At 47.8% G+C, this 12,361-nt stretch overlaps 1 protein-coding gene across 1 annotated transcript in view; it reads right to left on the bottom strand.

Moving 5' to 3' along the window:
* Positions 1-12,361, bottom strand: part of LOC149325158 (sodium-coupled monocarboxylate transporter 2-like) — a 194,356-nt gene that overhangs the window by 70,684 nt on the left and 111,311 nt on the right. Inside the window, exons 7-8 of the mRNA XM_089563580.1 lie at positions 8,408-8,548; positions 4,999-5,128 (exon numbers count right to left, since the gene is read on the bottom strand). Of these exons, the coding sequence (XP_089419706.1) occupies positions 4,999-5,128; positions 8,408-8,548 (271 nt within the window). The remainder of the gene's footprint in view (positions 1-4,998; positions 5,129-8,407; positions 8,549-12,361) is intronic.

Below are 12,361 nucleotides of genomic sequence, written 5' to 3' on the forward strand. Positions count from 1 at the left end.
GCGAAAGGGGGCTGCGGCTTAGTCAAGCTGTCTCTCACAGCTTTTTCTGCGCCTCCGCTGTCTGTATCTTTACAAGGCAGAAATAAAGAATTTGAATTTGAATTTGGGTTGCACAAGGCCCACCGCTGGGAGCACCTGCCATCGCAGGGGTGGGGCGCATCATTTAACCGCTGCACCACTGCGCCATGAGGGGTACGCGAACTTCCAGGGACCAATGAATGTGAAGAATGGCCTTCTGCATACATGGGAATCGACTCCTTACGCTGTCGCGTCACACCCTTAAGGCGGAGCTTAAGCGTCCCCTCCATTTTTTTCTTCTTCATTTCTTGATCTGTTGGTTTTTATACCTTTTACTGTACATATCATTCCTGATATTATATCCTCATTCTATGTCACTTGGTAATATCATTACGTATAGTTTATTTTTATATTTTATGTTTGCATTTCTGGCGTGTTCACTGGGTTATTTGTCTTGTGGATTCGAAGAAATGAGAGAACAACCCGCAGCATCATTCGGAAATAACAAAGGGAAGAAAAAAGAATGGCATTAAAAAAATACAAAATGAGACAACTTAACCCAGGAAATGTTCTTCCAATGCGTTGCTAAAATTACTATTTTGAAAAAAGAGATTCTGGGAGTAAGTTCGAATCGGTGATGGTTCGGGGGAAGGAGCTATACTTGAATGGATTTGTTCGTGCAACCACAGGCTGCACTGTATGTTCCTTAGTGTGTCGTGTTCGTCTGGTGGTAGAAGGTTGAACATAGTTAGGTATTGGAATGTTTACCTCGCGTAGGGAAACGACGCCGGTCTCTCTGATATCTCGGTGGATACCCGAACCGTGCCGTAAAGGCCTTAAGTAAAATGAAATGAAATGAAAATTGGTTTTAAGCAAAGGAAATGCCTGGCTCTCATATCTGGTGTACACCCGAAAGGAATGGACGCCACAGTGCATTTCTCTAAAGCAACCTTCTAAGAAAGCACCATATTCACTACACGCGCGTCTCCTTCTCGGCCTCCGTACAGGCAGTGCGTGGACGGCCGAACGCCTCCACCGTTATCGTGGTGCTCCCAGCGCATTGTGCGCGAACTGCGACAGCCATGGCGTCAAACCAAGCGTAACAGAACCTTTTCGCTTGTATATCCATTTTTAACCACAACTAAACCACTGCCATGTTTTTTAGTTTTTTTTTATTCTCAGAAATAAAAAAAGACTTCTGTTCTGTTCCTTTTCCTCTGCTGTGGTGTCCTCCTCTCTCTTCTCTTTTTCTCTCTCTCTGTTTTACTATTTCCCAGCTTCTAGTACCACCGTGCGGCTCCACTGCTTTGTCCCCTTTTTAATAGCTCAACCAAATCTGCACCTACCGCTCCACCTGCCGCAGCCCACATGCCTGGACACACAGTCTTTCAAGTCCATGTTCGCTACGTCTCCGACCTCCCCATCACCGGAATTTCCTTGTGCTGAGCTGGCATACGCTTTTGTCACGGTTCTACAATTCAGCCGGACTCATCTTCTTTACCAGCCGCCTTTCGTGCACAACAGACTTTTAAGTTAAGGTTTCCCATCTAACCACCTTACCCACATTTAACGTCTCCCCCCCTCAGGACTTTGTCCTCGAAGCAAAATATCAATCGGGGCCAATTGTACTTTGGCTACTAACCATGCAACCAATTAAAGGGGTCGTATAGTGATGCTCCAAGTAAGTTTGAGTTTAGTTAATTGCTTACTTAACCAATTAGTCTAATTAACCTTTCTAGTCCGACCAGATAAATAAAAATCTCTGCCTCTCCCGTAACCGAGAGTAGAGTAAGCATGAAATGTTTACGGGCCTAATGTCATCTCGGTGGACACCCGAACCGCACCGTACAGGAAGGGAGGAACGCCACCACCCGTTCAGCGCGATGCCTTGCCATTTGAACGCAAGGTTTTTTTGAGGAAAGGAAATGGCGCAGTAATTCTCTGCCATCTCGGTGGACACCCGAACCGCACCGTAAAGCAAGCGAGGAACGCCACCACCCGTTCGGCGCGATGCCTTGCCCTTTGAACGCAGCGCTTCTCCCCCGGGCCCCTGTGCACCTGCGCAGCTTTGCTTCGATGCGCGAAGCCCCTAAGAGATCACGTACGACAACGAAGTGTACGTGGCATTTATGTGCTTTTTGCAGGCGTTATTAGAAATCGGAAATTATAATTCCGTGCATTATCAAACGCACAGCGCGACTGATATCTTGATAAACATTGAGAAGGCACTGGCAGCAGTTTTTTTTGTGACTCGTTTGGAGACCAACCGTTGCTTGCATGCCGGTCGCGTAGGAGGGCTTAGAGAGTCTCGTTAAATCTCGTTAAGTCTCGTACGGTGCCCGGATGTTCTCGTTTCAGTGCCCGGATGACTCGATTTCAGTGCCCGGATGACTCCATTTCAGTGCCCGGATGACTCGATTTCAGTGCCCGGATGACTCGATTTCAGTGCCCGGATGAGTGGATTTCAGTGCCCGGATGAGTGGATTTCAATGCCCGGATGAGTGGATCTCGGTCTCGGCGTGACGTCACCACACTGCCGACAACGGGGGCTAAAAGCATTTCATGCTTAAAAACTGTTTAACCCCGCCAATGATCAGACCTTTGTCACGACGAGGATAATTTCTCTTGTGGAAACGCTGGTTAGCAGACTGAGGATCACCCCTCTATCCTTTTGCACTTTGTTCGTTGTCGACACTCGTGTATAGGTCCCACTGCTGAGTAAGAGTGCGAGGTTAGTAGTGAAAATTCACACCGACTGGCAAATAAATAGCACGCCTCACGAGATGAGAGAACAGGAAGAAATGTGGCCTGAAATATCCTGCCAGTAGTTTGAACTTATTTGATTAGGGCACCAGAAAAGGCAGTTAGTCCTTAGGCGACAATTTAGGTACGCCCCAAGAGATGAAAGAACAGGAAGAAATGTGGCCTGAAATATCCTGCCAGCCGTTTGAACTTATTTGATTAGAGCACCAGAAAAGGCAGTTAGTCCTTGGCGACAATTTAGGTTCACGTTAGTCGCAGATTTCCAGGTGAAGAATATCAACGAGAATTCGTTTCTTCCTGTCTACTGAGGAGATTAAATACGGCCATTATCGGGTTAGAATTTGAGATACGATGGACTGCAATAACGCCTGTATTTCGCGCTTAGTGCATGAGCGCGAGCGCTCCTTGGTAGAGCGGGTTTAGTTACCGCGAGGCACCTGCTGCGACCTATTTGAGTGATATATTCTTTATTGAAAAAAGACTGGCTTCACGAAGGCTTAGTTATTGTGTAAGGATTATTGCTGTGGGCGGGGTGGTGCGAAACAAAGTAGGCACAACGGAAAAACATCGTGTGAGAGCTTTCTTGGCATGCCCCTATGGCTATAAACGATACTCCAGTAAACTTCTTAGCGGCAAAGTGTGATTGTTTCAACCTCAATACTCTTACTGACAAAAGGATAAACGACGAAGAAAGCTGATGCAAGTACGTACTTGAGCCGGTTGTTGCGGCTGTTAGTATGCATGTTTCAGTTTTTCTTTTCAACATTTGGTAGTTGGCGCATGAGTGTGGTGTCTCTTTCCTTTTGCCGTTTGTATGGCGCATTTACTAACGGGTGTGCAAATATTCGAAACTTTTGACAACCCAATCGACTAGCTTTCTCAAGCTCTCAAGTTTTCCGGTAGTCTTCTAATAATTTAGGGGAAGTTCGAAAGAAGCCCAGTGCACTTCACTTCGATGTCTGTTGGAAAAACAGGGCGCAGTCTGACGCAGTGCGGCGTGCTATCGAGATCAGCCCGCGTGGAATGAAGGGTTAAGCGCAGCGACTCTGTCCTTTTGGTGCGCCCGTTTATAATTTTCGTGTGGCCTCTAAGATTTGGCGATGCAACAGGATTCCGAGAATATTAGTAAGAAAGATGGGATGCGCACATGGAACAATTAAAAGAAAGAACGACGAGGCGGGCCCCCGCACAAAAAAAAAAAAAAACAATTTTTACCCTACGATTGCGCTCACTCTAAAACCACGAAAAGGGCCATTGCCAAACAGATTATCAAGTCTTGTTCTCATGCCATGCAAGCCAGCCTCGATATGCAGGTATCAAGAATGAAAGACGCTGGTTTCCCTGACGTGGTTGTGCTGGCAGTGGTTGAAACGCTGGCAAAGAGTTGTCATCTGAATATAAACACTGATATATCTAACCAATCTAAGAGGCCAGTAGTGATTCCATACTTGCACAGGACCGCACGCAATCTCAAGAAAACGGGTAACAAGCACAGCGTCCCACTCGTTTTCTCGGCACCCTGCAAGCTGAGTCACCTGCGTGCCCGCTTCCAACAACGCATCCTGCTAAACATTAGTAAGGTCGGTCTCGATGCCTGATCTCGGGATCCATGACTCATACATAACTCTCACCGTTCCCTCTCACTGCTTCGATGCGGCACTAATGTTGTATTCTCTTTCCTCGCTAGTTGGTTATGCATAATACGACCGTAAAAGTTCAAAACGCTTTGTGTGCGTCTTTCTGCGCCGTCGTATTCTGGGTGCTTATATGATCCTATAATACCGCCACCGCTAATAGGCTATTTTCTTATACGTATGACTCGACGGGCATGTTGATTTCGCGTTGCGGACACCCTAGTGTAGATTTGTGTTCCTCTTTCGACGGTTATAGCTATAACTCTGTACAATTTAAAGCGTACCGCAAAGCCGAAGCAGCACTCAACTGTTTTGCAGGATCATTGGTTTAGCGCAATTATGCGCTAAAGTAACAGATATTCTCAAAAAATACTCGATTCATACCCGATTCTTTTTCTAGCTACAATATTAGTATTTCTTTGGACAGTAAATCTGCACTATTCGTAATCCACTCAGTTTTGAAAAAAGTACTATTGCAACACCCCTACTTACGAGTGCACTTATTTGTCGCGGAGGGTAAGCGGAGAAGGGTAGAACTTTTTCGGTGCAATACTCTGGGATTGCCTCAAGGCGTCACACTCACTTGGTCGATGCTCTGAATGGCTCCACGTAGCGACGGGTCGCAACCACGAAACCAGATGGCCAGTGAAACTCCCATCAGGAACCCCGATGAATACATCGTGACGAGGAGCAGGGAGCCGATAATAGCCGTTCTGCGGAGGACAGCGGGGAAAACAGAACACGCATTAAATAAAGAGTTTGTCAAACGAAATGAGTGGATACAGGAGAAGTGAAGAAAGTTGCCCCGGATTCTATAAGCCCGAACTTTCAATGCTTCCGGGCCACGAAAGAACAGAAAGAAACAAAGGAACAAGCAAAGAAGCGAACAAGAAAAAAATAATACATAGACACGGAAGCATCTACAACTCGCACATTCGTCCGCATAGATCCAGATTAATGAAATACAAATCAATTCACGAGTTGTAGAAGCATGTGCTCTTGTGTGCCGGGACGTGTGTGCGCGGGCGTGCGTTGGGCTTGAATGCGCTCCGCTCACAGACACACATTGCACATTGCACATATGCGAACTGGTACGAAGGCACAAGGACGAACACAGAGACAGGACTGGCGCCAACTACCAGTTGAGTTTATTTTTCGGGAAAAGCTCTTTGCAAGGATGGCTTGTTCACGCAGGAAGGGCCGCTTTGCTTAATAAAATACACCTCAATTATTTCCCTCGCCAGTCTATGTTTTCTTCCACCCAGAATTTTTTTTTTCGAACACCGGAAAACACTTGCAAATTTTACATTGAGAGGCCATGTGGCTGCCGTAGCCATTTTCCTCGTTCCCGAATGCTGCTACGCTCTGTCTTGAAAACACTGGCCCGTCCGGCCCATGTATTCACGGGCACAGTTTAGAGGCACTGCGTACACGACAGTCATGTTGAACTTAAGTCACGACATTCTCATGATGTCGTATTGTCTCACTTGCCTTTTTTTTTTGGCGATGGTGCACATGCATGATAGGCGGCATGGGGCAGATAGCACCACGTTCTTGAGAATATGTGAGAGGCGGTGAATATAAGGATTCACGACAAACGGCTACCTTTTCTTTCTCCTGGTGTCTCTGATGATGATGTCCTCAGGCTTAATGGCACATACCCACGGCGGGGGATTGATCCGCCTTCAACGCTGGTTTCATTTTCTTTAGGCTGTATCAAAACTTCTAACAATCATGGGTTGCGTATAGCCAGCACGAAGTATTGAAGAAATATTGAAGCATATTTTATCAAGTAAAGAGTCCCTGCCTGCGTGAGCAAATCATGCGTGTCACATTGAGACCAAGAAATTGTTTTTTTGAACAAATCGTTGCGGAGTACATCCGAACGAATGGGTTTATGCGAAAAACAATGGTAACATCGCATAGAGCATCAAAAGATATCGTACGGGAAATCGGGGGTTGAGGTGGGTTAATTAGTCAATTAATTAGAGCTAAAATGTCGAAAAAGTGGGCAGGGCCGGAGCAAAAGTGACGCCAAATTTGAAAACGCCGCAAGTGTGGCACCACGTGACCGGAAGTGTGGGCGGAGCCAATGCGTGGCGCCAAATTTGAAAAAGAAGCGTGGCACAAAGTTTGAAAACTCAGATGGGCAATTGATGGAACTTGATTAAGTAAGACAATTATTTGCGGTATCGGTCAGGTATTAATAACTGATCGATAAATGATCGACTTCCGGTTTGAGGGTCTCGACTCAGATGGGCAATTGATGGAACTTGATTAAGTAAGACAATTATTTGCGGTATCGATCAGGTATTAATAACTGATCGATAAATGATCGACTTCCGGTTTGAGGGTCTCGACTTTCGGCCACAAGTCTCAGTTGACGTGAAAAGTGTGGAAATGCCACAGTGATTTAGTTGCAAGCGCCGCGGTGACTCAATGACTTTTTTTTTACTGCTTTGTGTATTCCTGCGAGCTTTACTCGTGGCTTTTTCAGAAAAGTAAACTCACTGGTAGTTAGCGCCAGTCCTGTCCCTGTGTTCGTCCTATTGTCTGCGCACCAGTTCGCATTTGTGCAACTGTGTCTCGTTACGACCAACAAGCTGAAATTAAAGTATTGCAGGCACACGCGCGCGCGAAAGAACGTACAGGAAGTAATATTAAGAACCATGCAGGTGACTGCTATAGAGAAAAGTGCAAGCAGTGCAGTGGTGCCTCATATTAAACCAGAGGGGCATCGTATACTGCCATGTGGAGCTCCAGTGTAGTAGGTTATGTTCTAAAGCCTTGTCAATAAATGGTGGCCTAGAATTCACTTCTTACGTAGTCACTGTTCGCTCTGACACGTCGCTTCGACTGTGGCTGCGAGGTATGTCGCAACAAGCGGCTGAGTTCGAACTACAAGTGTTGACTGGTTGTCTTCTCCTATTTCTCCTCCAGAGGACAGCGCTATTAATTGCGCATATTAAAAACTTTAGAGAGAGAGAGAGGAAGAGAAATAGGGGTGGGATCCGAATGTAGGCTGGCTACCTTGCGAAGGGGGAAAGACAATATAAAGATGAAAGAGTGCTGGGATGCTTGATTACTATTGAAGGATGACAACTAAGGACGAATGTGCGACTCGGAGAGAGCCGTAATACTGCGTGGCCAGTATTCCGAGCCGACGATCGCTTCGCCCACTGTAAGATGATTTTCATCACCGTCAAATTTGATGTAGTGCACGGCACGCGATCTTTTTGATCGCCTAGCCACAGCAACAGATAGCGCAGAGCTCTCAGCAGTATGGAAGAAAAGGAGTCCTGAGGCAGTATCCAATCTAAAACGGCCATTTCGAGTCCGTCTGGTCCTAGGTCACTCAGATATACCCGCGGCTTCAAGCGTGTGTGGAGAGCAACCCGGCCGTTGGGTGGTCGACCGGTCCTCCCCATTTGTTGGCATTGATTGCGATATGCACCTACTGTTGAGGTGCATCGCTTTGCGAGCGTCAGGCGACCGGTCCTCACCACTGTCTGCATGTCTCGCTGTCAGTGGCAGCCAGTGAAGGTCCGTTCGCCTGCTGTTCACAGAACGCTGCGATGCACCTCACCAGTGACTGCATATCGCAGACGATGGCAGCTAATTGTAGGTCCGGCCGCCAACCAACCAAAGGCCGTGTTGCTTTCCACACACGCTTGAAAGCCGCGGGTATATTTGTTTGAGCTATGAGTGAGCAATGGCCGTTTTAGATTGGGCGGCTTATGCACTTCGGTCAGTAAATTGCAAATGCAATGCCGAGCCGCAGGCGAAATAGTCAAGGTGTTTCAGCAGGGTGGAAACAGAAGGGTAGAAGCCGGAGTACGGGCACACACGGACAGAAGCAGGATTTTCGTTTTGATATCTGATTTTCGTTTTTCTGAGACCTCTCTTTGTTTGTTCTTTGAACTAATCACGGGCCCTCTACCACACTAACTGTCCAAAGTACAGAAAACGTTGCAAGGACGGGGTGAGAGTACCTTTGAGCGTCTTTCAGTGTCCTTGAGGCAAGTAATCTTTGGGCAGTCACTTGATCCAAACATGAGCGGTAGATTGCCATCGCAAATGATCCCAGGAAACAAGACCAAATTGCTTCGTCATTCGTCAGGTCGAAGGTGTAGCTGTTGGAAAGGGACACCACTAGTAAGAGTTACTCGCTAACTATCTCAAAGTGACTCTGAAGCACCTATAAGGAGAATACAAACTCGCTCAATCACTACATTGTGTTGTAATGCCCACCTGAGACAAATAACGCACTCCTGCACGCAGCCGAGAGCCTAGAATCGCGCGCGAAAGTTTCTGAGCTTTTTGCGGTAACTTTTTCATGCTCGCGCCCTCATTCCTCTCACACTCCTTTGTATGTTGGTTAGGTTGGTTTAGTTTATGGGGTTTAACGTGCAAACAAGACTAAGAATATGATGGACGCTGTAATGGAGGGCTCCGGATTATTTGGACCACCTTGGATTCCGTCCGTCCGTCCGTCCGTCCGTCCGTCCATCCATCCATCCATCCATCCGTCCGTCCATTCGTCCATCCGTCCGTCCGTCCATCCGTCCGTCCGTCCGTCCATCCATCCATTAATCCATCCATCCATCCATCCATCCATCCATCCATCCATCCATCCATCCATCCATCCATCCATCCATCCATCCATCCATCCATCCATCCATCCATCCATCCATCCATCCATCCATCCATCCATCCATCCATCCATCCATCCATCCATCCATCCATCCATCCATCCATCCATCCATCCATCCATCCATCCATCCATCCATCCATCCATCCATCCATCCATCCATCCATCCATCCATCCATCCATCCATCCATCCATCCATCCATCCATCCATCCATCCATCCATCCATCCATCCATCCATCCATCCATCCATCCATCCATCCATCCATCCATCCATCCATCCATCCATCCATCCATCCATCCATCCATCCATCCATCCATCCATCCATCCATCCATCCATCCATCCATCCATCCATCCATCCATCCATCCATCCATCCATCCATCCATCCATCCATCCATCCATCCATCCATCCATCCATCCATCCATCCATCCATCCATCCATCCATCCATCCATCCATCCATCCATCCATCCATCCATCCATCCATCCATCCATCCATCCATCCATCCATCCATCCATCCATCCATCCATCCATCCATCCATCCATCCATCCATCCATCCATCCATCCATCCATCCATCCATCCATCCATCCATCCATCCATCCATCCATCCATCCATCCATCCATCCATCCATCCATCCATCCATCCATCCATCCATCCATCCATCCATCCATCCATCCATCCATCCATCCATCCATCCATCCATCCATCCATCCATCCATCCATCCATCCATCCATCCATCCATCCATCCATCCATCCATCCATCCATCCATCCATCCATCCATCCATCCATCCATCCATCCATCCATCCATCCATCCATCCATCCATCCATCCATCCATCCATCCATCCATCCATCCATCCATCCATCCATCCATCCATCCATCCATCCATCCATCCATCCATCCATCCATCCATCCATCCATCCATCCATCCATCCATCCATCCATCCATCCATCCATCCATCCATCCATCCATCCATCCATCCATCCATCCATCCATCCATCCATCCATCCATCCATCCATCCATCCATCCATCCATCCATCCATCCATCCATCCATCCATCCATCCATCCATCCATCCATCCATCCATCCATCCATCCATCCATCCATCCATCCATCCATCCATCCATCCATCCATCCATCCATCCATCCATCCATCCATCCATCCATCCATCCATCCATCCATCCATCCATCCATCCATCCATCCATCCATCCATCCATCCATCCATCCATCCATCCATCCATCCATCCATCCATCCATCCATCCATCCATCCATCCATCCATCCATCCATCCATCCATCCATCCATCCATCCATCCATCCATCCATCCATCCATCCATCCATCCATCCATCCATCCATCCATCCATCCATCCATCCATCCATCCATCCATCCATCCATCCATCCATCCATCCATCCATCCATCCATCCATCCATCCATCCATCCATCCATCCATCCATCCATCCATCCATCCATCCATCCATCCATCCATCCATCCATCCATCCATCCATCCATCCATCCATCCATCCATCCATCCATCCATCCATCCATCCATCCATCCATCCATCCATCCATCCATCCATCCATCCATCCATCCATCCATCCATCCATCCATCCATCCATCCATCCATCCATCCATCCATCCATCCATCCATCCATCCATCCATCCATCCATCCATCCATCCATCCATCCATCCATCCATCCATCCATCCATCCATCCATCCATCCATCCATCCATCCATCCATCCATCCATCCATCCATCCATCCATCCATCCATCCATCCATCCATCCATCCATCCATCCATCCATCCATCCATCCATCCATCCATCCATCCATCCATCCATCCATCCATCCATCCATCCATCCATCCATCCATCCATCCATCCATCCATCCATCCATCCATCCATCCATCCATCCATCCATCCATCCATCCATCCATCCATCCATCCATCCATCCATCCATCCATCCATCCATCCATCCATCCATCCATCCATCCATCCATCCATCCATCCATCCATCCATCCATCCATCCATCCATCCATCCATCCATCCATCCATCCATCCATCCATCCATCCATCCATCCATCCATCCATCCATCCATCCATCCATCCATCCATCCATCCATCCATCCATCCATCCATCCATCCATCCATCCATCCATCCATCCATCCATCCATCCATCCATCCATCCATCCATCCATCCATCCATCCATCCATCCATCCATCCATCCATCCATCCATCCATCCATCCATCCATCCATCCATCCATCCATCCATCCATCCATCCATCCATCCATCCATCCATCCATCCATCCATCCATCCATCCATCCATCCATCCATCCATCCATCCATCCATCCATCCATCCATCCATCCATCCATCCATCCATCCATCCATCCATCCATCCATCCATCCATCCATCCATCCATCCATCCATCCATCCATCCATCCATCCATCCATCCATCCATCCATCCATCCATCCATCCATCCATCCATCCATCCATCCATCCATCCATCCATCCATCCATCCATCCATCCATCCATCCATCCATCCATCCATCCATCCATCCATCCATCCATCCATCCATCCATCCATCCATCCATCCATCCATCCATCCATCCATCCATCCATCCATCCATCCATCCATCCATCCATCCATCCATCCATCCATCCATCCATCCATCCATCCATCCATCCATCCATCCATCCATCCATCCATCCATCCATCCATCCATCCATCCATCCATCCATCCATCCATCCATCCATCCATCCATCCATCCATCCATCCATCCATCCATCCATCCATCCATCCATCCATCCATCCATCCATCCATCCATCCATCCATCCATCCATCCATCCATCCATCCATCCATCCATCCATCCATCCATCCATCCATCCATCCATCCATCCATCCATCCATCCATCCATCCATCCATCCATCCATCCATCCATCCATCCATCCATCCATCCATCCATCCATCCATCCATCCATCCATCCATCCATCCATCCATCCATCCATCCATCCATCCATCCATCCATCCATCCATCCATCCATCCATCCATCCATCCATCCATCCATCCATCCATCCATCCATCCATCCATCCATCCATCCATCCATCCATCCATCCATCCATCCATCCATCCATCCATCCATCCATCCATCCATCCATCCATCCATCCATCCATCCATCCATCCATCCATCCATCCATCCATCCATCCATCCATCCATCCATCCATCCATCCATCCATCCATCCATCCATCCATCCATCCAT

Source organism: Amblyomma mixtum, chromosome 10 (genome assembly GCF_055824585.1).
Source record: "Amblyomma mixtum isolate Tamu chromosome 10, ASM5582458v1, whole genome shotgun sequence".
In the NCBI taxonomy this organism is placed as follows: Eukaryota; Metazoa; Arthropoda; class Arachnida; order Ixodida; family Ixodidae; genus Amblyomma; species Amblyomma mixtum.